This window comes from Polyergus mexicanus, unplaced genomic scaffold, assembly GCF_030449975.1.
Source record: "Polyergus mexicanus isolate NDT 795.1 unplaced genomic scaffold, iyPolMexi1.0 SCAF_1, whole genome shotgun sequence".
NCBI classification, from domain to species: Eukaryota; Metazoa; Arthropoda; class Insecta; order Hymenoptera; family Formicidae; genus Polyergus; species Polyergus mexicanus.
Window position 1 is genome coordinate 3060840 of NW_027223321.1, and position 26940 is coordinate 3087779.

General features: G+C 41.1%; 2 protein-coding genes across 9 annotated transcripts in view; one reads left to right on the forward strand and one right to left on the reverse strand.

The window, feature by feature from the left end:
- Qin (qin) overlaps positions 1–26940 on the reverse strand; it is a 135405-nt gene that overhangs the window by 8737 nt on the left and 99728 nt on the right. Inside the window, exon 1 of one of the 6 annotated variants that reach the window (XM_070292903.1) lies at positions 18857–20114. The exons of the other annotated variants lie outside the window; for them this stretch is intronic. Within the exon in view, the coding sequence (XP_070149004.1) occupies positions 18857–18865 (9 nt within the window). The 5' untranslated portion in view covers positions 18866–20114. Of the gene's footprint in view, positions 1–18856; positions 20115–26940 lie in introns of those variants that run through there. 6 annotated transcript variants of the gene reach the window in all.
- The window catches only part of LOC138931869 (uncharacterized), a 49894-nt gene continuing 24319 nt past the window's right edge, over positions 1366–26940 (forward strand). Inside the window, exon 1 of one of the 3 annotated variants that reach the window (XM_070293084.1) lies at positions 1366–2018. In XM_070293084.1, coding sequence (XP_070149185.1) covers positions 1958–2018 — 61 coding nt within the window. In that variant the 5' untranslated portion in view covers positions 1366–1957. Of the gene's footprint in view, positions 2019–14891; positions 15262–20162; positions 20353–26940 lie in introns of those variants that run through there. The other 2 variants (XM_070293104.1, XM_070293074.1) reach the window with 2 other exon arrangements.

Consider the following 26940-nt stretch of genomic DNA (forward strand, 5'->3'; position numbering starts at 1 on the left):
TGACAAAATAAAGAGATAAATTAAAAAGAAATGAAGTGAAACAGATTTTCCTTATTAAATATATATAGCAATGAAGCTTTTCGAGAAGCATATAAGAGAAAAAAGATCAGATGCGCGGAAATATTCACTGACAATATATGCATTCCATTCGTGCATAGATAGTTTGATATATGGAAAAATATTATTACGGAGGTGCGTCTCTCGGAATGGAGCTCGCACTTGCGAGTTTCCTCGGCGGTTTCCTATCTTTCTCGCGAGTTTCATTCAAATTCGCGGAAGACTCGTGTTGCCTCAGCAAACTCTTAGGTCGCTCCACTTTGCTCTCGGAATGAATCGGCGGAATCAACAAAGTGCACAACATTACGCACTATCGCTTCGATTTGTAGAACAATTTTTTTATTTTTTTCCGTCACAACTACTCGATTATTTTTCCAACAATAAATTGACGAATTCTTCATGCAACTGCATCTTTGCACACATACGTATATCTATTTCAATACGAGATTGACCGAAGCATCTCATTTTCAAGTTCTTTCATCAATTCGCAATGGAGATTTTCTCTCTCTTACAGTATAATAAACTTCCGTAGATTTGAGGCGCATAGATTCAATCGACGACGTTGATGTTCGTATTAACACGCAACATTAATTAACAAATACACAATCAATTACAATTTTCTTTTTTCAATATACAATCTGCAACAATAATATATGCGCTTCGAGAAGTTTCATCGTGTGCTTTCGAATTGCAGCGAAAAGAAAATATGTGAAAATATATCATTGATTGGACGAAAGTGTAGCTCAATCCAATGGCAATTGAGATGAATGACTGCAGACAAAGAGGGACGGCTCGTTGGAAATGCGGAGAGAAAGCGCGAACCTTTGTTCTAGATGCGCGACACAATCAATTCATTCGTAGCGAGCCGCACCATCAGGGACGAATATACATATGGAAATTGTTAAAAAGTTTAAGTCAACGCGTGACGCATAATATAATTTTGTTCAGAAATATTTGACATTTTTTTTTTTTTTTTTTTTTCGGGTCATATATATATTGTGTAGAATAAGAATTTTTTTAAAAACTCGATTATATATATATATATATATATATATATATGTTTACAAAAATAATTCGCTGCAAACAATAATTATTTGTTTTGCACAACACCAATGCTTGCGAATATAATTTTATCCGAGATTAATCGTTAATTAATTGAGAAGAAAAGTTATGCATATTTTTTGATGTGAAAAAATACTGAATTTTAAGCCAATTCTCTTTCTTACATTGTAATACTTTTTTTGTGGAATAAAAAAGAAATTAGATCGAAAATTTTTATAGCTTGCTAATAAAACGCAATCCGTAAAAATTGGTATGCGTGAAGCTCATTTCTGATTCATACGATTTATCTCGCGCGACACACAGGATTCTCTGTTAGTCGAGACGTATTTATTGAACGAGGACGATTTTGTAACAACAAGCCAAAAAAGAACTTAGCTTGCGCGAGGACGTCGTTATTCTGGCCGACAGAAGGTCGACTCGCGAGTCGCTTCGAGAAGGATCCCTCCGCGAAGGGAAAGAGAGTGGGCTCCTCTCTCATCGCAGCGGAGATTGTGGAACGGCAGGGAACCGCACGCTGTTGTATGCGAGGCTAATGCTATCTGGCTTCACGAGCTACCTTTTCTCAGTCTTTCACGTCCCGAGCGACCGGTCGCACAGTCGAGACGACAAACGCACGTTCCGTTCGCTGACGCGAGTATACACTCGCGTGCCTTTTTCTTCCGTTTGTCGCGAAGAGAGTTGATTCGACGCGAAGGATACACACAATTCGACAATGCGTCCGCGATCATAGCTCTTGCTAGTGTCAGCACGGAGGCGCGGATCGTAAGGGTGGTGCGTGGACCTGCCGAGGAAAGAGGATAGAAGAAGCGGACGAGCGGAGGGGGAGAGGCATAATAATATGAAGCTCCTCTGCGTGGCGATTATCATCGCAAGTGCAGCGTTTCTCTTGGCTATCGTTGGTGAGTCAATAAAAATCTCATTAATCTTTTTTTCAGACTTTATGGGACTTTATTTTTCTTTCTGTCATCTTTTTTTTAATGACTCGTGGTTTTTTTTTTTTTCTCGTATATTATTGCAATGTCGAGTGAATGGAGAGCGCACGCGATGTCGAAGACGTTCGCGAAGGCCACACACATACAAGCGCCGTGGTCTCTTTTTAATTAAACTGTTGACCGATTCACACAGACGATTCGCGGATGCGTTTTCGTCGGATGAACTTAATTTGCCCTCGCGTACTCGAGCAAACCGCACCGATATCCGTTCGTTTAACCGCCTCTTTTCAGACTACCCTTTGACTATTTGCACAGCATAATTAACGTTGCGCCGCGAAGACATAAAGGGAGTTCTCTCACCACGGTTGATTTATCAGGTTAAACAAGTTCGCGCCAATTTTCCGCAAAGGTGGGGCTCGAATTGCAGATCGCGACGATGTGTCCAGAATGATCTTTCCATTTATCTTTAATATATTTGGTTTCATCTTTCAAACTATAACTGCTTATCTTATAATTAATCATGAAAAATTAGACACACATATACACGAGTCAGAAAATTTCTTTATGTATCTCAAAAAATATTATTTTTATAATATCTATATCTATAATATAAATTTCTTTTATTGTTGAAATCAATTTTTTTTCTATTTAAAGTCTCACACTTTAGACAATCTATATATAATTTAAGACAAAATTCTATTTTATAATAAAAATATTTGAAGAATTAGAAAGATTAAGAAAAAAATATCTATATTATTCATATAGAATTTATATCAAAATATATGATACATAAAGTGAAATTTTGAGCTATAAAATCTATCGTAAATTATAAATTGTCTAATCTGTTTTGTAATTCGATCACTTTAAATATCGACAAAAATAAAAAAAAATCATCTTTCATATAAATTCAAAACTAAAAAAGATTTTTTTTAGTTATCGAGATATGCAACTTTTAGAAATTCGTATATTTGCTATCAATATGCCATTTCTGTTTGCATATTTGTTAATTAGGCATTATTAAATATCGTCAAAGCTTCAAAATGGCGATCGTCGCGTATTAAGTGATAATCGAGGATAAAAATGGAAGATTCGATCAATCAAAAATTCGAGAGCATCATCGATCACGATCTCTTCGCCACTTTGATTTCCGTCATTTGCGATGGAAATATCCATAGATATCATAATTCCCTTTCTTTCTCTTTTGCTCAAATCCATCTATTTATTTATCTACGTGCTTTCATCTTCCTCTTGATATCCCAGTATAATGGACAATAAAACGTTTCGTGTGCTAAAAAGCAATAATCGTACTCGTACGTGGGTATCGCAAAAAATTGGCGTAGAAGGCAATGCGTGGTTTTACGCTCTCTTTCTCTTTATCTCTCTTTCTTTCTCTCTCTTTTTATTTTTAACATCCCTTGGACACGACATCGATCGAACGACCGACAGCAAAAGGACAGTAAAAGGAAAAGGGGGAAAAGTTGTGCGACTAAGGCCAGAACACATCGAGGGACGAGAAGAGGAAGAAAAATGAAAGTAACACGGCTGCTTTTTTCTGAAAACAAACCCCCGTCCATCGGACATCGTCTCAATTACCGCTCAAACATCCGTCTTTTCAAAGAAGAATACTCTTTCTCTATTTTGCGAGCATGTTGCGCTCGTTGCGTACGACAAAATCCTGATAACGAAATCCCGATAAAAAAAAAAAAAAAAAAAAAAATGGTCGGATGAAATGGAAAAATTAATAGCATAGATACAACTGCCGTCAGGCCCTTAGATATTATCGGAGTACTTGATGATTGGATGAAATATTATTCGCGATATTCCTCAACCGAGTCTAACAAGAAAAATGGATGTCACTATAATTAAATTTATCGAAAATGAAGTTATTTATTATGTATATATCTTGTTGTTGCCATTGGAAAATATGACATCCGGACACGTATCTTAGTACGTGAGACGGAATCCCGTGTACAATAGCTTTTCTGTGGAGGGGAAAAAAAAAAAAAAGGAAGATTCGTCCCGTAATCGATTCGAAAGGCGTACTCACCTCAAGCTGTTTACTCGCCGGCGATCTAGATAAAGAAATCCTATTCCCGTTCAAGGATCTCTCAACCTCGTTCCCTTTAAGGATGATTAAGTAGGTTCACCTCCGTGCGTTCGTGAACGACACGAGAAGAGATCGAAGGGATAATAATTAATCAAGCCACGCATGGAAGACTCTTGAAGAAGGATTTTCAATTGTGTCCAAGTCAACTTTCTTTTTGCTAGTATCTACGTTTATAAATCTCTCAGGATGATTGCATTTTATGTCTCCATCGCGTAAATGCACGCACAATTCACGTTCTCGCTTCGTGTGTTAAAACACGTGAGTCGCTATAAACTTCCGAGTCTTTCCGATCGAATAAAAATTCGCACGCTCTAAATCACTCATAATACACCCTGTATACCGTAAAGCGTGTACGCGTTAAATGCGTACGTAATACGAGTAAACTTTTTACGAGTATATAGTACAGAGAGACAGAGAGAGAATGAGATATTTGTTCGCATACGAACACATTCGCCGGCTTTACAATATATCTATCAAGAAACGTCCCATTTATCTGATTCGCATCGCTTTGTTTGTCTAGCTTCTAGCTGATAACGAAACGCGTGAACGCGAACGGGATTAATTCCTCGCGGAAATAATCGTCGGGGCGGAAGAAAACCCGGCTTCGAGGAGGAAGCGGACCCGTCATTATCCGATTCGCATAATTTCCTTTGTACCCTTTGCGATAATAATGTCTACGATTGTATGAAATAGTATAGAGATGATCCAACATTTTACTTAGAAAAATTTTGCGAATTCTCGTCAAAAATAACCATTGCGGGGCAATAATAATTTTTCTTATTTATCGATATTGCACGTTTTAGCACCTGTCAAGATTTTGTATTGATTTCATAGTTTATTGAGATTTCAGAATGTATGTGTATTCGTATTCTCACGTAATGTGCGATAAAGTTATAAAATCCGTACGTCTTTATATCTTGGCTGTTTATTATACATCTGTCAGTATAATAATCGCGTTGCTTCACACGTGCATCGTGCGAGCTTCGCATAGTGCAAAACGTAATGTCTTTCGTTGCGCGAAACGTTCGTCGACGATAATAGGTAGTATTGTATCGCGCAACAATAATATATTACTCCGTGAATGTGGCTCACATGTTGCATACATATATAAATTGTTCATCCGCGAAACGATCATCGCGTTCATCGAACTTCGACGAATAGTAGCACATTCCAGAAAAATTCTCTGACATTTTTTCACAGATTAACTGATGCAATTATTTTGCACAACAAAATCAACGCAGATTCCATTTTGTTGAGAAAATCAAAGTTCGCCAAAATATTTTTTAATACACAACGTTAAATTTCAGCAGAGATAAGCTTAAAGTAAAAAAAAAAAAAAAAAAAAAAAAAAAAAAAAAAAAAAAGACTATTGCGGGGCAATAAAAATTTTAATAGGCGAATAATACAGATTGTTGTGTTGATATGCTGCTTCATCGGCACGGTATCACGATCATCGATTTCATTTCGACATCGCAACGGCGACAATAACGCGTAGACGCATACAATCTGATTCTCGGCTGTTGTATTCAACACACGCGAGTGCAACATACGCGCGTGTAAAGGCAGGCACGCGTATTAATAATGACGACGACGACGGGGCTTGCGCCACGCTCTTGGTCGCGAGATCGAGCATAACAATAAAGCCGCGGGGAAATTTGAAATCGTGAGCCGAGTTATGAATTAAGTTTCTCGGTTTCCCCCTTCCCGTCCCGCGCGTTTTACAGTGTGCAAGTGGGAAGGAAAAAAAAAACGGCCGCCGCGAACTCGCGAGTTTTCTATTCGAGTCCACGTGTGAATGTGGGAAACCCCCGCACATCGGTGTTTTTCACGGCGCCACAAATCGAGATGTACGATCGAAAATGATTCGGAACGAGTATAAAGTTGCTTGCGTAGAAAAATTCTTCGTTAAATTGTTATATATATATATATAAAATATATGTAAAAAAAAAAAAAATTTACTTATCTTTTTTTCAAACTGCGCTATTGAAGCCCTCGACTAAAATGTCGCAGTCCTCGTATATGAATCGCGTAGCAGAAGCAACGTGGAATGAGAACGGGGAAAGATTATCGCTCTTTGATTCTCCTCCCCGGCATATTACTTTTCCCCGCGCGCAAATTTCATTATAATAATACGTAACGCGGTATTAACGGGGCAAAAAGAATGGCGCTCCAATTATTTCTCCCAGGATCTCCGTTCGTCCGTTCGCGCGCGCACGCTGCAGAGAGAAATTTATTTCCATTACAATCCTATATACTGTGTGTGCGCGCATACATATTTCATCTTTTCATCCATCGCGGCGAGCGGGCCAGCTTTGAAATATATGTGTGTCCGTGCGCGCGAGTATATATATGTATGCGCGTAACGATCGATGATATCGTTGCAAATATTATTTTATGGGCGTCGACCAGAGGCGAGCGCGCGCGCGCGCACCCAGTAGCGAACAAGAGGGCTCTCTTCCGAGGTGTCGAGATCGATGCCGAGCTCGTGATTGCTGTCGAAATCAGTTAGAGGAGTTATTCATTTCGTTACGGTATGCGCCTAATAAACATATTCACGACGACTTGGCCCCGGTACAATTGTGAATATGAATAAGCGATATTACCCCATCCCTGCGCACCTCCCTTTTCCCCATGCAACGCATATTATTCATGATAATTATTAGCAATAATTAATCTGTAATCATAACGGGTAATATCGAGCTTTCATTATTACTACCGCCGTATATATATAACCAATTTAGAATTTATAATCATAAACTTTCTCGATGAGAGACGCGCGTATTCGCGTGGAGCGTGCTTTCGATCGGACGCGATCGATTAATTGAAATCGTATATCGCAACGCTCGACGATGATGACAACGATGATGATCTGGGAATAAGGCGGGACACCTGAGGGCGATGAATTTCGAAACGTTTCGCCGCGAAGATTAGCCGCACCGTTCAAAGAAGTAATCTACGATCTCGCTACGCCTCGTTGTTTATAATCCGGCATTTTGTTCGAGGCGGTTTGCTTAAATCCTGCTTATATACCGCGCGGAGATAGCTCGCTTCTCCAAAGAGACGAGGCCCACACCCGGACAACAAATTTACGGACGCGGAACAAACGGAATTATAGTAAAAATATATCCGAGTCCTTATTCATTACGTTACTTAGCGTTCGCTAAATTATACTGTAATTGCTACAACTCGGTATAATCACTACGCGATGTTACAAGTTCACGTTCGCGCGTTCGAGCGGACGGTCTCTTTTGGCGTAATCGAGATGGGGAAAATGAAAAAATCATCAAACTACGAATTTAAGATCGTATCAATATTGTTTTTAATATATCGACTTTGTTACAGAGAAGAAATTTAATCTTACGTCTGTAATAAAATTTTATTTTTTTCAACACCCTGTATCACAGCCACCGAAACAGGCCACTGTTTCGCGAAACGTTCGTCGCAGAGAAGGATGTTTTATCTCTTCTAACAATCGCCGTGAGGGAGGATCGGAAAAATACAAGTGAAAATCTCGCGAAAGCTTTTTCTCGGGGGGAGATGAGAGCCCCCTCCCCTCCCCCCCCCCCCCCGGAGAGAAGTTCTCTTCCTCAACCGCAACTTTCGCCCGATCTCCGTTATCGGTCACGTGTAATCTGATTCGCGTGTAATCCCCGCTGTGTCCGTCAATGACCTTATTACCCGCATCGTATCGCGCGTATCGGAGATCTGCATCGCGGGCAAGGTCGCGCCCAAGTTCCGGCAGATCAAGTTTGCCGCGAGAAAAATAGTATCGAACTGCGTTAACAAATTCGCGAAAATATATTCCGCGGCGACGTAGGAATGATTAATCGAGCGTGGAGAAAATTACGCGCGCATAAACGGGACCGATTTTTCGAACCGGCACGAGAGTCTTAATGAGACTCTCGCTCCGTCGATCGAGAGCTTGAGTCATGATTTTAATAGAGCGTATAGTAGCTAGATATAAAGAGAGAGAGAGAGAGAGAGAGAGAGAGCAGGCGGGTATATAACATTATATAACCCAAGGCTGCACTTTTTTTTTTTTTAAATCCCGCGTCTTCTAGCCTAGATACTCGAGGGAAGGGCCGGAAAGAGGCGCAACGTTCCGTTTTCCAGATCTCGCGGATGAAAACACGCGCTTCAGCGTAGCTCGCGATCACGCGTTACACAGAGGTGAAAGGAAAAAATGCATTATTTCCCCTCCCACGCGAGCGGCATATTTTTCTGATTGCATCAAGAGGTTACCGTGTGTGTTGTGCCGCGCGGATACCGATGTATTTCAGTTCACGCGAAGAGCGGCGACAGAAAACGAAGACAGAGAGAAGGAAGAGAAGAGAGACTCGGGCGCGGACAAGGAGACGCAGCATCTAGCAGTAGGCTAGGACGCGATTAGGGTACGGCGATCACGGCAGACATTTACGAGAGCATTCGCCGGAGTAGGTCGATTCCGACCGGTTTGCCGCGTTCGAGCGTTAAAAACTGGTTCTTCAAATCAAGCCCCTTAAACCACACGTATACTTTTATTAATCTGTCAATTGCCCGAGATTAATCAAGGCGTTCGAACAATATTTGCGTGATGCAACTCACGTGATAAATAAGATTTATAGCGAGAAGGCTAAATTTTTTTTTCAATTCTCACCTTTTGGATCGCGAGTCCACTTTTCCAAGTTCTAAGAATCAACTAACGACTCTCGCTACTCATTGTTCATTGTTTTACAACGTTATTTACCACGATCGCATCTGCGCAACTTCCCTTTCGTCTCCTTCGTCTGACTTTGCGTCTGGTTTTTACCATTCGAGATGGCCGAATAAAATAACGTTAAGTTGCTCCAGAAATAACATAACGACGAAACGCAACGGATTTAATTAGCGATTGCAGTTAATTACGTTTATCGATAATTTAACAAAAATATTCTTATTTAATTATATCCGGTTCTTTTTTCTCGAGTAATTAGCGAATAATGATTTTTACAATTTGTGCAAAATGCTCCAATTTGTCGGTAATTATTTTTTACTTTATGATTCTCAGTATTTCCTACGAAATAATCACGCGAGAATTGTTAATGAAGGTGATTAAAAACTGGCTTTACGGCAGAGAAAGGCCTCAACTCCTTTGTCGACGGAAGTTTGTCATATTGCACGAGGACTGTGTACATATACATTTTCGAGATTAATATTATATATTACAAGATCGTAACGAAAAGGCGCGAGGAAGTTTCGCGGCAGCTAATACGAGATGCGTACGTAATGCGATTTTCAATCGAATTATCTCGCATCTCGGAGATACATGTCTCCGCGCGGAGATCTCCGCGAGAATCGATAATGCATACGGTGTCGATAAGTTCTTCTTGGCGAGAGTGTGACAATCCTCCCGCTTCTCTCTCGACGATCGATATCCGCGAGATGAGAATACCGAGGATTTAATTTCGCATTCGCGATCAACGCGAATATGAAAGCACGTCGAGAGTTAGATCTCCTACCTTTGCACACAGTGCGTGTCGTCTCGTCGTGTAGAAAAGGGGCAAAGGGTTAACGCGCATAAGAGCCACAAGCTCTTTCATTAACTCATCTCCAGTCTCGCGGCCGGACTCTTTCCTCCCTCTTCCATTTCCTCATCATCCGCCCCCGTCTCTCGCATTTTCCGCGGCTTTTCTCGGCCTTCTCTCCGTTCGTTCTCGCGGCTTTCTTTTCCGTTCGCTTGCTTTATCTCTCCTTCTATCCGTCTCTCCTCGCTGAGAACGGTGGCTCTGACAAATTTCATAAAAGGCACGGTCGTGTCCGCGACGGCGCCAAGACTCGACGAGATTATCCGCTGTAGAACGTGCACTCGCGAGATTATTCCTGGCACCACGTGTGTCATCCTCGCGTCTCACATGCGCTGTGTTCTTTGTCAACAAATTTTCGAATTTTTCGTCTCGCGAATCCTCGAGCTCATTGTAAATTTTCTATTACTAGAAAAATGAGCCGATTTATACGAGAGAAAATAAAACGCACACGATGTCGCGGCAATTAAAAATCGCAAGGTTTGAAGGAACCGAAGGCTGAAACTACTTCTACGATTTGTCAAACTCTCGAAATCTTGAAATGTTATTTCTGCGAGACTAGTATATTTTCGCATGCTAGATTGCCGCGATGACGAGAAGAGCTCAGGTTATCAAGACGACCGGGGGGAGTGCATTCCGTTTATAAGTAATCCGATTAAGGCTCGTTCTCTCTCTGTCTCTCAGTCTGCCTCGCGGATGTTCTTATTAATCCTATAAAACTGAAGTATACGTGTAACGAGCGGGCAAACTCGAGGAAATTAATATTACCGACGAGGACGCACAATAAATCAACTTTTACGACAGAACTCAAATAAATGTCGGAAGAACTTTAAATTAAAACTTGTGTAGTGTTGCAGGTCGCCTTCGGGTTGTTCCTTCTCCCTACCTATTTTTCACAATGACTTCATCTTTTGCCCATGTTAATCGGATTTTTTCTCTTCTTTTTAATTAACTCATACGTAGCCTCGGTAGATTATCTTTTTTATCCTCGCAAAGAGTGAAGAAAGGCTGTTGGTCGCGATAATAAATCGCCAACTATAAAGCGGTACTCCCGGCCGCACCGATGCTCCAGAATGCATGAAATTAAAGAGTCCGGGATGGTCTGGTATAACGAAGATGTCGTCCTTGGATTCGCGCGTTCCGTCCATCTTCAAATACGTATCTCGCAGCTGTTATTAATCGTCGCGGCCTTTTTTGAATCGTCCTTTTTTTACTCATCGTCAAAAATTAATAATTGCAAAACTTTGCGACGCGATTGCCTTGAACCGGTGAGGAGATACTGCGATCGAAAAAGGCTCGATTATAACTTATGGGCATGCGATCAAGTAAGCTTTTATTATCGGCAAACTTACGATTACTTACAGGAACGAATATCGCGAGTAAATATCACGACCGATAAAGAGTTATAAGTACAATCGAGTTGGATTAATTAAATGAAGCGTGGAAATTTCTTCGCGTCGGATACGAAGTTGCTTGGAAATTTATACATTTATAAATTTTCTGGTTTTCCAGCTAAACGCAAATAATTTTTTACGCGATACGAACTTTGATAAAAATTGTAGATACAATAGATCCGAGACAAATTAAAATATATACTATTCAAGTGTAAAATTCAAAGTAACGTGACTTTATTTTTTTAATATACGCACGCATTGATTCTAATATAAATAATTAATTAATGATTTCAGTTTTCATATATACATACTTTTTCATAAAATTCTCTCTCTCTCTCTTTCGCGCGCATGATTAATTATTTAATATATGTACAATAATTGTAACGGCGGTTCGTAATCGCGATAAACTACACGTGTCCATTATTATTTGGATCGTGTTCAAGCAGAGACAGCAATATATTGTATCGTTAGCGACCAATTATAAAGTTTGAGTATCGTTTGATAATATCCTTCATATCGGCGGAGCGAGGTGCATTATGCAGTCGACCGGTGCAACCTGTAAGTAGTAACCGTCGAAGTTATAACGTGAAAATTACAATCCCCATGGCACGACTATGTATACGTAAGAGCACACAACACGCGCGTATATTAATTCGCAAGCGAACCCTATTCGCGCGCACTCGTGATTTCCGCCACGTAACGTTACTCGCTTTCATTCACACAAACATTATTTCAGCGTAATCTCTTAAATATAACGTCATAATTAATTTTGTATCGGAATTTATATAGCGTCGTTTTAGCAGTTGTTTTCTAAATGTCCCGCGATTTTCTCTCTCAATTTTCTTACATTATAACCAAGCCTTAGGATTTTAGTGAGAGAAACTCTCTTTTCAACATTTACATTTAAATATCTTTAATATCATCTCTCTAATTTTATTTAGATATTTAATATTAGAATAGTATTATTTAATATTATTATTATTATTTAATATATATTATTTAATATTAATATTAATTAATATAATATATAATATTCTGTATAAGAAATTTAATTACAATTATCTATAATATTAATTAAATATTTTGGTACGTTTTAGAGTATGCATTGTATTGGGAACTTCTCCAGTTTTTATTGTTACTTTTCACGAGCGTACGGGATACAGACAAGTTACGAAATTGATCGACCTTATCCTACGTTCGCCATGAAAGGAGTATTACGTTGAACTCGATCGAGAATCGAGAGAGATCGCGAGATCAGGGCGCGTTGGTATCCCCCCGCCCCGCCTTGAACCGAACAGAACAAGCTTTAACGATCTCGAACGATTGACAGACCTCGCTAATCGGAACGCAATCCGTTTCGCTGAACCTGATTGCGATATCATCGACCATTAACATGACGAGTTGAACGACAATCTTTTCAGCTATCTACAATATATATATATATACGATCTATATATACGAAGTAAAATTGATAAAACTATATTTTCTTTCGCAAGTAATGTTAACAAGATTTTCCTCTTATTTTCGAGATCAAAACCTGCATCGTCTCGCGTGTCCTTATTCGCGAAATCACTTTAGGAGCAGGACGTGCAAGTCGGAACATCGGCGGAGATGTTATACGATACATTTATCGTCGCACCGACGCGACGTGTCGATCGAGGATCGATAAACGAATTTTGCAGCGCGCGGATCGAAAATTCCCGGAGCACAAAACGTCCGTTTCGTGCCTTTCTCGATCGCGCGTGATTTCGACGCGGAGCAACATCCCCAATAAATATATAGAGCCGGATAACGCGGAGCGGCGTCCCGATAAGCAGGCAGGACCACCTCGTGCGTTTGTCGAAATAACGTTAATTCCGGGACCGACTGACCAAGCACGTGCAAACTCTAGGCAAGGTCCGAAAGAATCGCCGCTTTCCTTCGCCGAGAAAGGCAAAGGTGCAAACACACACTTCTTTCGGTCTCAATTTACTCCCCCCCCCTATTCTCTCCTTCGATCGCGTAACTCCCGTCTGACTCTACGTTGGTGTATCCTCCTCTTTATTTTTGCGCGATTTTTTTCCTATTTTCTTGTCGCATAATAGTTTACGAATTTGAGGATAAGACGAAAGAAAATTTAGTTCTTCCGATATCGAGATTATTAATATTTTACGAATATTCTCGAGTCAATTTAAGATTAATAATTCAGTTATTTAATCGTCTTTCTATTTGTAAAGCCAAGAGCCTATTTTGGCTCGAATTCAACGTAGTAGCGCGTTTTGAAACGACGCGGTTGAAATAATATGCGGGATCGTAATGATTTGTAAATTTCAAGCCGCTGAATATTGCGTAATATTATCGCCGCTAGATCTTGCCGCATTAATCTGTGATTCTGCCGAATTCAATCTATCATTTTGCGCAGTGAGCCTAGCGCGAGAACCGGTCTTTCAGATTACTCGCCTTTCCACGGGGCGGGCAAAAATTATCCGCGTGGCGAATGACGAGCGGATTAAACGTGTGAGTCATTTTTACGTCTACGCAACAAGGAAATACGCGCAAGCTGGAACGAATTAACGAGATTGCGCAAGGCAAGTCACAAGACTGCTTATCAATGACTTCCGGAACTTTGTTTTTTACTTTATTAGATACAATAATCATTAAATTAACAATTTTAACACATTTTCGCGATTATTATAGTACAGCGGAATTTTTTATTACGTTAATATATTAAACGATGATGCGCAAATCAAGCGAATTTAACATCGAAACCTAAGAGAAAGCGATTTAAATCGCTGAACAATCAATCGGTGTAATAAAATGCCGATGAGCGTACAGTTAGGGGAAGAAGCTAGGGGAAAAAAAAAAAAAAAGATCTTATTTCAATGAGACGCGATTTCACACATTTCATACCGTAAATGCAGAACGTCGTCAAACCTAGTCAATATCAGCACACATATAGAATGCATCTATATAGCCGGAATATTTCCCGTCGATCGGTTTTTCATTCGCTGCCTCGTCTATCGCTGATGAAAAGCCGGTAAAGCATCCGATAAATTTCTTAGCCACGCGAGCCGATATATTTCCTATTAAGTATCCGTCATTGTGTTAATTTTTCTCCGTGAATTATATTATATCTCGCGCAGAGAATAAATAACAATATTTCGCTTAAAGCTCGAGATATTTCCTTGATATATCCTCGAGATTTATAATCGAGATTCCTCTCGATTGTATTAGAAATTGAGATTATTACAAACCGTGCGAGATTGTTACAATCTCCGATTTTCGCGCGGATGCATATAATAGCGGCGAATTACGTATCCGGATTCGCTGCGAGGAGGATCTCTCCTCGCTGCAGTACTTTCGCACCGGTATCAACGAAAGGCCATAAAGCGAAGCTTTCCATCGACAACTCCGGACGAGCCCAGGGGCGTACGCCTTCGTCTCTCCTTCTCTCGGCTCGAGAATAGTTGCTGTGCCCCACCTGGACGTACTTCTACGCTCTGGCGCAGGCGTCGTACGTACGCCGAAGGTTTTATAGTATTAACTGAAATTGCAACAGTCCCCGTAAAGAGTAGGAGGCTTTAGTGTTCACGCGGCGCATGTACAGGGTGGCCCGAGAGAGTCAAGGTACATCGTTCGCATTTCGATGAGAAAATCGATGACTTTCTCCTCGCCGTTAGTAGTCATCGACTCGTCGCGAGCTAGTCGTTATCGCGATAATCCTGGAAATTGTTTCGAGATACAATTATTTTCGCGTGAGATACTTGAAAAAAAAGTCACGAGCAAATTTTTTTCACTTATACATACAATTTATTGCCCCCTTGTAACTTAATCCAGAGAAAAAGAAAGATCTTGGATATAAAGAAAATTAACTGAAAAACTACTAGATTGCAAATAGCCAACTTTTTATATAACTTTACACAGTTTTTTTTACAATATCATGAATTCGATGATGAATTTTTCGCCTAATTTTGCAAATAAAAGGAAATTTATATTTTTCCCTGAAAAAGCGATAATCCTTAGAAAATTACGGTCATCGGACGATGCGTCGAACGAGACGTACCCGTTCGTTGCCTATAATCGAATAGACGTCATCGATTTTTCGGCTGCAAAGACGCGTTTATCTGTTTACACGTATTTCGGCTCGGCAATCACCGGTGGCGATTGAATGCGAATGAACCACCCCCAACGTGAGTATCCGCGTCGCCAGTCCCCGGGTAGAGCGTCCGGGCTTTTTCCAGTGACGAGAGGGGGATCAGGGACGCGACAGTAAAATCGAAATTGTCAGAGCTGTCGCTTTAGTTTTAGAGCCTTGGGTTACTGCCGTCGTTGAATCCCGTCGCTTCCAACCCGCCGACCGGCCCCCACACCTCCACCCTTGACGCCCTTTTCTTTCTCTCGCGAAAGTAATAAGTATCGTCGGGGTATATAGCTCTCCCCGTCTTTCTCTCTCTCTCTCTCTCTCTTTTTCACTCGGACTCTTCGGAATTCAATCAGAGAATTTCTACGTTGGATGGAACTCGATCGTGCGAGAATGCTGGATGACTTATTCTCAATCCACGTTGATCTAATTTTTATGCCGGAAGCTGCGACACGGGAGAGAATAAAGGAACTGTAAGGGGCGCCAGTGGACCTCTCGAGCGCGTTCCTTATAACTACGTTTTATCAAGACCGTTACGTTTCGCGAACGGCAAATTTAAATACAACGTTTAAATTCGCGCACGGAAAAATGCCGAAGAGCGATCCACTGGATCCTCGCTCGCGTACTTTCGGCGAAACTGAGAATGATACCGCGGTAAGTCTCTGTCAAAATCTGCCGGCACGATTATAGATAACGATTATAATACAATACATCGCGAATTATCGAGAATAGAATGCCAAGTCTGTTAAACCGTCCGGAATTTCCAAGTTTTCCAGAGAGCGAATTTCACTTCAATTCTCTTGATACAATACATCGATAATAAGGGGAATACGAAAGTTTGTGTTAACGGTTAAAAAAAGAGAAAAGGAAAGATAGACTCGTCATCTTTTCTCTAGGGAAATCCAAGCAATTAATTTGCATTGATTACACTGCAGCCGAGAGCGTCGAGCGTTAACGACGCGTATTGGGAACGCTGTCAAAAATTAATATAATTGAACTGCTGTCCCAGCAGGTGTGTGCAGATGTAGTCGCGCCTCCAAAGTGTTAAATCCGATTATGTCGCGGCGTGGTTAACAAAACTGGAAACCTTTTCGATATGATTCGGTAAGCCGATTAAAACTTGATGGACGAAAAGTAAACGCGTTATCAAATTTCCCACGACGAATTATTCCGGAAAGCGCGACGATAGATTCGTACACTCTTTTGCGTATTCCAGCGAATATAAAAATTCACCGTTTACGCCATATTATTATATCTTCTTGAAAATCACTCTTAAAACACTAGCATTACGATTAATTTACCCGAGATTTTCTGAGGCAGAATATACAATACTTTCTAATATTTTACTGCGTACAATTTGCCATTTCCCCTAACGTGTCATTACGAAGAAAATCGAAGCTCAAAATTACTATTATTTCTATTCGCGAGAGAGAGTGCGAATAGAAGGCGTCTTTCCTATCAAATGCAAATAAATTGTTTCCTTCTCTCTTTTCGCTGCCAAGAGAACGACTTCATTATCCCAGAGTATTTCTATACACGCGCGAATAAATAATTTTCTCATTGTCGTATCACGTATCGGGCGTTTTATTTTATCGTCGTCGGGTTAATTTGTAACGGAGTGATTCTACACAATTAATTCTATTTTTCTGATACGGTCCTAATATTTTTATAATGAATAAAAGATTATTATATCGAAATCCAGAGATGGCAGTTGGGTGTATGCCCAAGTGCAACGAGTCGACAGATACGATCCCAGTCCGTTTGTCCGGCGCGCGTATCCCGATTGCATAATGTTTGAACGCTTCCAGCAATCGAGTAGAAAGAAAACGCTCGCGCGACATTGACCTCGTTGCAGAATGATTCGCATTCGGGCCGTCAGCGTGTACGTAGATGCTATCGTCGCGGATTTGTTCATTCATACAAGTCGGCGTAAGATTTAAAAGCAGTTGAGCGTACTTGGGCGTTTATGTACATATGTCGATGTTACGCGACGACGAGACGTGATTATTTCGTTCTCGTCAAGGGTATACGATGAATTCGCGAATATCTATAGCAAGTTCCATTAATATTTCTATCTTTTCTTTTCGAATCTTTTGTACAAGGAAAGAAGAGAACGCGAGGAATGAACACGGATCTTGGGCCTCTTACGAGATCTACAATGTTGAGACATAATGTCACGTGCTCGACCAAAACTCGACACGGACAATTCGAAGCGCAAAGAACGGCTAGACGTAAACGAGCGAGCTAGAGTTATTTTGCAACGCAAAGACGACTTTTTCAGTGCACTTGAAATTTGCCGAGATAAAAATCCATCCTCGGCGATTGAGCAGAGTAATTTTTTTTTTTTTTTTTTTTACGAGTACACGCCGCATTACACGCTCGTTTAACGCTCCTCGACATTATGAGAGCGCGATATCGTTCGTCACCCTCGAACTTTCACTTCTGCATGCGCGACCGACGCGACGATACGTTCGTACGTACACGAGGAGGCCCCCTTTTGCCGGTGTTCGCCTTTTCGCATCGCTCCGAGATTTCGTTTCACCGAGAGAAGAAAACGCGGCCACCAATTATACCCGCTAATGTTCCGCGCGCCGCGCCGTTTCATTTCGAGAACGATCGACTTAATGGACAATTCGCAGCTTGATTTCTTTTTTTACTCATTATTTTCATCTAGCTACAGGAGAGAACGAAAATTAATTTACCTGTTATGTAAACGGATACATAGATTGACAGTTTTTATGTCGTATATATTTTTTTTTCCTTTTGTAATATATTATTATTTTTTAATTACAAATAATTATAATTTAAAATTATTTCGTGAGATAGACGGATTTAAATGCACACATTTATAATGCGAATGCGCATATATTCTCATGTATATTAGACAAATAAAATCGACGATTACTTATTAAGAGGCGAGATAGTTGAGACCGAGTCTTCGTACGGAATCTTTTAGACGGGATTTCGACGAACGCGATCTTTTGAGTAAACACTTTTTCTATTATTACCCTATGTCATTCGCGCTAGCGTTTCAGGAAACTTCGTGGCATGCGGAGCACGTTTTCACGCAGCTCCATTTTCCACGCGGGATTGCAAAGCGTAAACTCGTAAAACAAATAGCGAATAGCTAAATTGCGAAAGTAGTAACGCGGAGGAGATGAGAAGTTGACGACAGGAGATAAATTGAGAATAGGAAACGCGACTATACAATATAATAATAACGCGACGCCACTTGAGACACTTCGCTATTAGTGTTACCATATTATGACGTTAACGAATTCGATGTGTCTTTTCGTCTAATTTGTTAGATTCGCAAGCATGCTGAACGTCTATTTTGCGTCACGTCTTATTGCGAAAGATCCGTTACTTTTGAATATCGCGGAGAATCGATGAAATAGTAGAAAATAATAATCACGGTAGTCAATGAACACAGTGACAATTATTAAACATATGCAAAAGTCAGCAGTCTAATAGAATAATATTAAAATGTGATAAAATGGATGATATTATATAATAAAATAATATAATAGAACGACACACACGCAACGCGACAGCTATTCAATCCGTATACGTTGGATATTGTGTCGAACAGATCGCAACCTGAATAGTTTCACGTTTCTCTGTAACCGTAACGATTCACTTACCATTTGCATTTCTCACATAGCGAAGCTTTAACATCCCATTTTAAACATCGCCCGCCCAGAAGGAAACCGATCGTCTGTCGAGATGAGTTTGGTTTTTCCCCATGTTTCCATTCTTGTTTCCATTATTGTCTATCTCTCGAATAAAAGGTCATATTCGCGCGGGGATAGCTATATGCTAAATATATATGAGGGAGACGTTGACGACATCGGCTTCCAACGTCGTCGTCGTCGTCATTGTCCTCCCCCTCGAGGATGCCGCGACGTCAGCGATGAACATTTCTCTTCTCGCAGGCACGGCTTGTGCCTGTAACCTGTTGCTCCGTTCTTGCATTTGTCTACGTTAAGCCTCTCATCGGAGCGACGTATACACGCGTATATGAGTTCGTTACTAATTCATTTCCCAGGATTCGAACATTGCCGGGAATCCGATTAGCACCGCAGCTGCGACCGCGCCACCCTTAAGGCCCAACTTCCCTCATCTTCTCTCTCTTTGCTTTATTGCCCCCTCGCTCTCTCTGCGGCTTCGTCTTTTCGTATCCTCGCGATTTTGCGTGTACGCTATTCTCTATACTCGATACGGCGCAAAGACCGAAGAACAATACGAGAGAACCGCAGAACAAAGTTTCGGAATTTCGTTCGCGTAAATTCGCGGCATCCGCCAAGAAGATTGAGAATTGCCGCTGCATAATCCGATTAATATCACAATTCGATCCGTTTCTCGTTTCTTTCCCTCTCTTTTTCTTCTCCTTTTAATCGATTCCTTCATAGAATCGCCCTTGCGAGGGACTCGTTTATCCCATAAATTACGAGCGTCATATAAAGATGCAAAAAAATTTAAAGAGTACATATTCTCGCAAAGGGATTACGGAATCGCCGCGATTAATCTATTCGGTGAAATATTTGCGAAACGCTAAAGACGTGCATTTCGTCGTTAGTTTCGAAAGCAGGGTGTGGCTTAAATTGCAAACAGGATCAATTTGCGAGATTTCAGTATGCAAAGGAGATCCTAACTTTAATAATACGCCGGCTTCGGTGTGTGTGTGTGTGTGTGTGTGCGTGCGTGTATGCGCGCGGACGCTATAAAAAAATTGTTTCGTTATAAAAAAATTTCTGCCAAGATCGCGTCTCGCGCATTTTTCGCTAGTCTCAGCCTTTTCGGGATATTAGTAGACGCGCGTCGCGAAATTTCATCGACAATAAAGTTGGAGCTGCGCAAGAAGTCGCCGGATAGCATTGTGAAACGCGTTGCCGTGTCAAGCAAGAATTTCGATGCGCGCCGACACTTTCTCTCTCTCTCTCTCTCTCTCTCTCTCTCTCTCTCTCTCTCTCTCTTCGCGCGAGCACGCTTCGCGAGCGAGTCACGCTTCTTGTCATCTTCGAGGAAGAGGACGACGGTGCGGGAGAGATGCCGGAAAGCCAAAGAATTACGAGCCGAACCGCCTCGTCCGCAGGTGTACGTTTCGATCAAGAGGTTCCCAGATTTATGTCCTCTAACGGTGATTATAAAGATTTCCTTACTTTAGTGCAAGAGACAAACTCTCTCTTCTTTGGCAGGAAAAACGACTAGATAAATTATAAAATATATCGACGTTTCGATAAATTTTTTACACCTTAAAATAATTAATGTAAAATTTATTTATATATTATATCGTCGTCGTATAAATGTGTGGATATATAAAATATCTAATTAGGTATATACAATATAACACTGAAAACATTATTTGAATAGAAATTGCCAACCATTTACGTTTTGTTGGAAAACCACCGTCCTCCTATCTCGGAACGAAATAAACGTAGCGGGTAATAATCGATTAAATAATGCATAAATGCATTCTAATAAATAGAAGAACTTCTTATTACTAGTTTTCTACTTGAATCCCCCATAAATCACCTACGTGATAGCTCCTGTTCCGGTGGGAGAGATGATGCGTACAGTTTGGCCAGTACATACTTCCGACTAAAAACTCTCGGCAATTTATCACATGGCAAAATAATTAATCGCTCCTCATTCCCGCCAGATAATACAAAATCTTATCGCCGTCGTGATTATAAACAACTTACGTCCATCGTAACGTAAATGAAGGAAAACAAAAGGATAAGATGTATCGAAATTCTTGAAAAAAATATTTAAACTTTTACACTTCATTGTCTTACTTAATAAATAAATGATAAGTAAGCTAATGTAAAGTTCGACGCGAAAAAGACGTTAAAATCTAAGATCGAAGCACATTTCTGACATTTCGCCCATTGCAACGTAAAAAGATCCAGGATAACTCTTGGGCGTTTATATTACTGTTCACGCGCTGTTGTCAATACAATCGTTAAAATTTCAAGCACGGCCGCGGAGATAATCATCCGCGATAAGCTATGGCGAATCGACGCCTTTATTGCAAACAGACGGCAGTTTTATATGGCTCGCGTTGTCGCCTCCAGACCCACCAGACGAGCAGTCTCGAACGGGGAATGTCCGGCAATGGTCATCCGTATCCACTGTACGGCGCCGTTGCAGTTGCATGCACATCGTTCCACGCTACCGTGCAATGACTCCCAAAGTCTCCTTTTTTAGCCCGAAGAGTCGTTAAAGACCAACTACGTGTTCGGGTGGTAAGAATGGGGGAAGGAGGGCGGCGCGTACACCGAGAGATCTTATATCATCTCGGTGATTTTTACGGCTTCCACAAACTTACGTCGTTTCCTTCGTCGCTGCGAGGGGATTAGTAGAAAAGCTCGCGGTCGGACCGGCGTCGATTGCGTGTACAACGGGTGTCCGAAAAGTATTCCGGAAAGAATGAAACGTCGCGATGACAAAGCGCGGCCGCGAAAACTTTGGTCGTTCTCGAAACAGCGATGATTGATCTTTCGTTCGGTGATCCATCCTCTAGAATCCTTATGCTTTTGCTCGAGATACATCTCTCTTGCGTATAATTATATATAATCGAACGAGAAAAAGAAATTACGTGTGTTTCGTGCAATTATCAGTGACGTTTGAAAGAGATATCCGCCTTAAACGAATTTCCGCCCGATCCCGTGTTATCCCGAAATCGCAGTTTGAAATTTATTAAACGTTCCTTACGAATTTGTGTCTCTCGACGTAACTTGTTTTCATCAACGTCGGTAAATTGTTATCCGATCGCCGGTCATTCGCGAAATTATCCGCTTCTCGGTCGGGATAATCGACACGGTTATCAAACAATAACGCGATTGTCCGAATAATTATCCTTCCATCATTATCCGTTGCTGTGCATGACCGCCATCGATTACTGCCGATAACTCGATCATTTTCGCCTCTTCGCGACTTGTTAAAACGCTACGATTCTAAAAAGAATCCGACAAGACGGACGTATCAAAATACGCCGTAATTTGTGCTCGGACTAACACTCGCGTCTGAATAATTCGTATCTGATTCGTCAGTTTGCCCAGCTATTTACATAATACCCGTTAAACTCGAGCGAATAGCCCGCTAGAATGCTGCGGAATCTCTAATTGGCGGTGTAAGCAAAAGCACTTGATACAGTCGAAGTACACGAGGCCATTATCCTCGTTAACATTCATCGCTTCTGAACTGACCGCGCAGTTAAATCCCGTATAAACATCTAACATAATACGCGTAACGATTATGATCCGCGGAAAACCACCATACATACCGTATATTTATTCGCGCAAGATTTGTAAAATAAAAGATTAGCAAATACATATCCAGAAGCGTATACTTTTTCGAACATCTTAATCCCCTTCGCGCATAAATTATATATCACGAATCGATTGCGTCGGAAATTGAAGATTATCTGGATTCGTTATCCTACGGGGGAGAAAGTGGAGGGGGTGGGGGTGGGGGGGAAATAGCCGGCATCAGAATTTCGCTCGAGGCCAGCTGCGCCCGATCATTTGGAGCGCCGTATATAACGCGATTTGGCAAACGACAAACGTGTCACTGGCGTCGTCCTCGCCCGCGCGAAGGTTTTTCTTTGTTATGCATATATGGCGTAATAAGCACGCGCCCGGCTAGCAGCTCGAGCTGCATTATGCACGCGTCGTCGCGTGAAAATAAAGAGGGAGGAGGGGGAGAGAGAAAAAAGACACCGCGGCGGCCTGCAACCAAATGAAGTCGCGACCTCCTGGGCGCGGCCGGGTTTTCTCTCTCTCCCCCTTGGCCCTTCTTTCCTCGTCCTCATCCCAATTGCCATGCCACGTAGGTTCTCTCCGTGCTCGGTTTCCGCACACCCCCGTATTTCGCTTACATCGCGACTCTTTCACCCGGCGATTCTCGGAAATCTCATACGCGACAGAGAAGAACTCCTTCAAGTTTCGAGCGAGAAATCGCAAACCATCGTCAAACGTACGAGATTTTTCTTCGTTTGCTTTCCTTCGTTTATTCCGTCGCGCGTTGCCTCGCGAAACGAATGGCGAGGTTAAATGTAAAGAAAAGGGGAAAATAGTTGTGAGCAACGGCAATAAAGGAATAAAGCCATGAAACGGACGGGGCATCGGAATTCTTGCGCGTAAAAAGTCGCGCGCTCTTTAACGTTTTCTACGATGTCATTTTATAGACGAAGTATTACATCTTTAGTTTTCCGCGTGCGTTTCCACGAAATACGTATTATTATCAACTAATCTGCGTATGAGATTTACGCGTGTGAACGAGTTAACCTTTCATTCCGACAGCTATCTTGATACGAGCAGATCGTGACGGTAAATGAGAAACGGATACTGCTTTAAAGTCCCTTATTACCGCGTAAAGAATGATTAGACGGAAATCTTCGTGAAACGCTACGACAATTCATCTTCACGACGAAAGCAATACAGTATCAGGAAGCACCAGGGTAGACGCGAATAAATCACAGATGTTGAATGCGAATGTACGAAATGAACGATTCGCATGATCGCGCGAGAGGGATCAAATTTGAACATACAAAAGGCAGAAGAATGTTCATTGAGGAAGAGAGAGTGAGGAGACACATTTACATTTTCAGCATCCACGGTTGTGTTCTCGCGTTGCAACGTTACTGAGATCTTTCACCGCGTGTCTAACTCCAACATGGATTGTGGATTATGCAACGGCACGTTTACGTAAGGTTTTAGCCGCGAGGTTCTCTGTCAATAAACCGGCTCATCTGTCTTTCACGCGTGTACTTAAACGCGGATTTATTGAGAGAATACTTTGGAAGAGGCGGCACGTTTCGAACATGCGTCCAAAGAATTCCATTTACCGATTCGCGACAAATAAACAGCTATTTTTCTTAGCAAAAAAAAAAAAAAAAAAAACGCTATTTAAAATGATGCAAGTCAAACATTGTTAATTTTCAATTAATATTTTCTATCGAAAACATTTATCTCATTGTCACCTCAATTTTAAATGACGTAATTGACTCTTTGCTTGAGCGGAGTTTCCTCCGTTAAAGGTAACACATGCTGACAATGAGAATCTTCCGGTGGATAAGACTAAGTAGCGAGAAACTATCTCCCGTACTGCCAGGGGCTCTATTTCCCTCGTGCCATTTAGCCTCTAAAATAGCGGTTAACATGCTATTTAGAGCGATTGTTGGAGAAATGGGTTTATTAATTACGCATTCTTGATCGAGGAGAATGGTAGTTTGTGCATCTTTAGAAAATCGTGAATAATTAGACAGACGCAAAATTATACAAGGAATTATTTTATAACAAAATTCTAAAACTTTTTCATCCTGATAACAATGTTTGCTCGTTGCTATTTCATTTTAATTAATATTTATTAATATCACTTCTTTTTTTTTTTTTTCCATCAAATGATACGCTAGTTTCACACGCATGAGTTCAATATAATTTTCTTTCCGATACAAAAATATCGTCTGCACATACGAATATATGCATATCGTTGAAATAAATCGGGATGCTCTGCGCATTAAAAAAAAAAAAAAAAATTGCGAATGAGAGAGAAAGAGAGAGGAAGAGGGTATACCGCTGCGAAAGCGGAGAACACAGAGACTTGCATTACACCTCGTTACGCACCGCGTGACGAGCTGCCTTTGAATCCCGCGATACAATCCCATTTGGATGCAATGTTACTCCATTCTTTTTTCCCCCGGAGAAGACACGCGCGCCTCGCTAATGCGACTCGTGCGCGCACGGCATTGCATTCGATGCATCGCGCGCCGTCTGGACGCATTGTTTTTTTTTTTTTTTTTATGACACTCATTACGTCGTATATGCGTAAACCGCGGTACATCATGTATTTAATAATAGCGAGCCGTAACTTCATTATACAAAATAGCGGCGGCTATAAAGGAACATTCCGTCTATTTATACAGTTTATATGCAATCTTTGGAGATTCATAATTGCTTGAGATAAACACATTTTCTCACTGTTAAGATTATATTTTATTCATATGCGCACTATATTGTATATAAGAATATTTAAAAAATCGAGCTGAATTTAAATCTACTTATAAAAGCTGCGATATTTAAGATAAATTAAATAATTTCAAAATTGAGTTTAAATAAATTTCTCAGATCGATTTTGTGCGAGTGTAAAATGTTAATTTTAATGAGACTTTTATTCGCAACATCGACTAAATAAAAATATCATTATCACGGAATGTTATGGTACGACGATCGAGAAAAGCGGCGCTTGAAATCTTTGACAGTGACTCTTTCGAGTTTCATTATTCGGCGAGCGAGCCGTGGCGTTTCTCCATCGCTCGAAAGCGGAGGACGCGTATCCTTTGTCCAGAAACTCATTGTCGTTTCAAGGATACGTGGCGGATTCCGGCGTTTCCCTTGCAGCTACGTCGGCAGACGAAAATGTTCTCGCGGATTTCGATTCCGTAGCGACGACGATCTCGATTACTCCCGCCTTGTATCGGTAGAGAGAGAGGCGACGATAGCATTGCTTTCTCCCGCCTCTATTAACATCGTCTCTATCGCCCGCGGAAGGAGTAAGTGCATAATTCGGTAGCCGATGTTAGGTCTCATTGTTACTGGATTCGATACGCCCGCAAGCACGCTAGCCGATAGGAACGCGTAAGTAAGGAACATCCGAGCGAGAGAATAATAGTTGAATCATACAACAGGAAGGAAGGAAGGAAGGAAGGAAGGAAGGAAGGAAGGAAGGAAGGAAGCAAGGAAGCAGGGAAGCAAAGTCGCTTCTCGAGAAGTGGAAATGACATTTGTATGCGGCTCGTATTACAGTACAAACCCAACTCGATCCAACATCTTCTCTCTCTCTCTCTCTTTCTCTGTGCCTCGAATTCTCACCTTCTATTCCGTGATTACTGTTTTCCTATGCCATCTCGGTCGCTCCACGGGGAAATCGTGCTACGTCGCGCCGTGTGTTTCCATTCACGTTCGTATAGGTATGGATGATGACGGACACGCGCAACGCGATTAGCAAAATCGATCTGGCTAGTTTGATGAAAATTATGCGAAATCGCTGATTTACGCGCGCGAGTCTTTTTTCGCGAAGATTCGGGATCGAGTTCACAAATATTGTATGTTCCATTTGCAATTCGCACTTTCCTTTTTTTACTCAATAAATATCTGTCGTCGAGATTAAAACACATTACCATATTTTCACCCTCCGCAGTTATTAAAATTATATATAGCTAAAGCAAATTTTAGGTATAAATTTCGTATAAATATCGAACGAGAATACATTCAATGTTTTAGTACACAAGTTACACGAGAAGTCGATAATATTTTGATATGGTATTTTGTCGTATGTATAAAATTGCACTAAAGTATCGCGTCTGATACATCACTCGTCTCTCTTTCCCTGCCACCTGCTCTCTCATACTTTCCCCGTTTTTCATGTCGCGAGCTCTCGTCGAAGTCCCAAAAAATACGCGATGGTGCCAGGGGAGACGCACCAGAGGAGTGTTTGATCCTTAAACTCCTCTCCGAGGCGCGCAAGAAGGAAACTCCGTCGGGACGAATAAGTATTCTGTATTCACGCGAGCTTACGCGAAGCGTTCTCCTCAAGCTCCGGACGAGTTCTTCATCCACAGATTCTATGGAAACTCGGAACTGTGATGGTAAAATAGAACGACGTGAATATAATTCTCAAATAAAGAGATATACAATGCTTCGCATAAATTAATGCTTTATAAAAA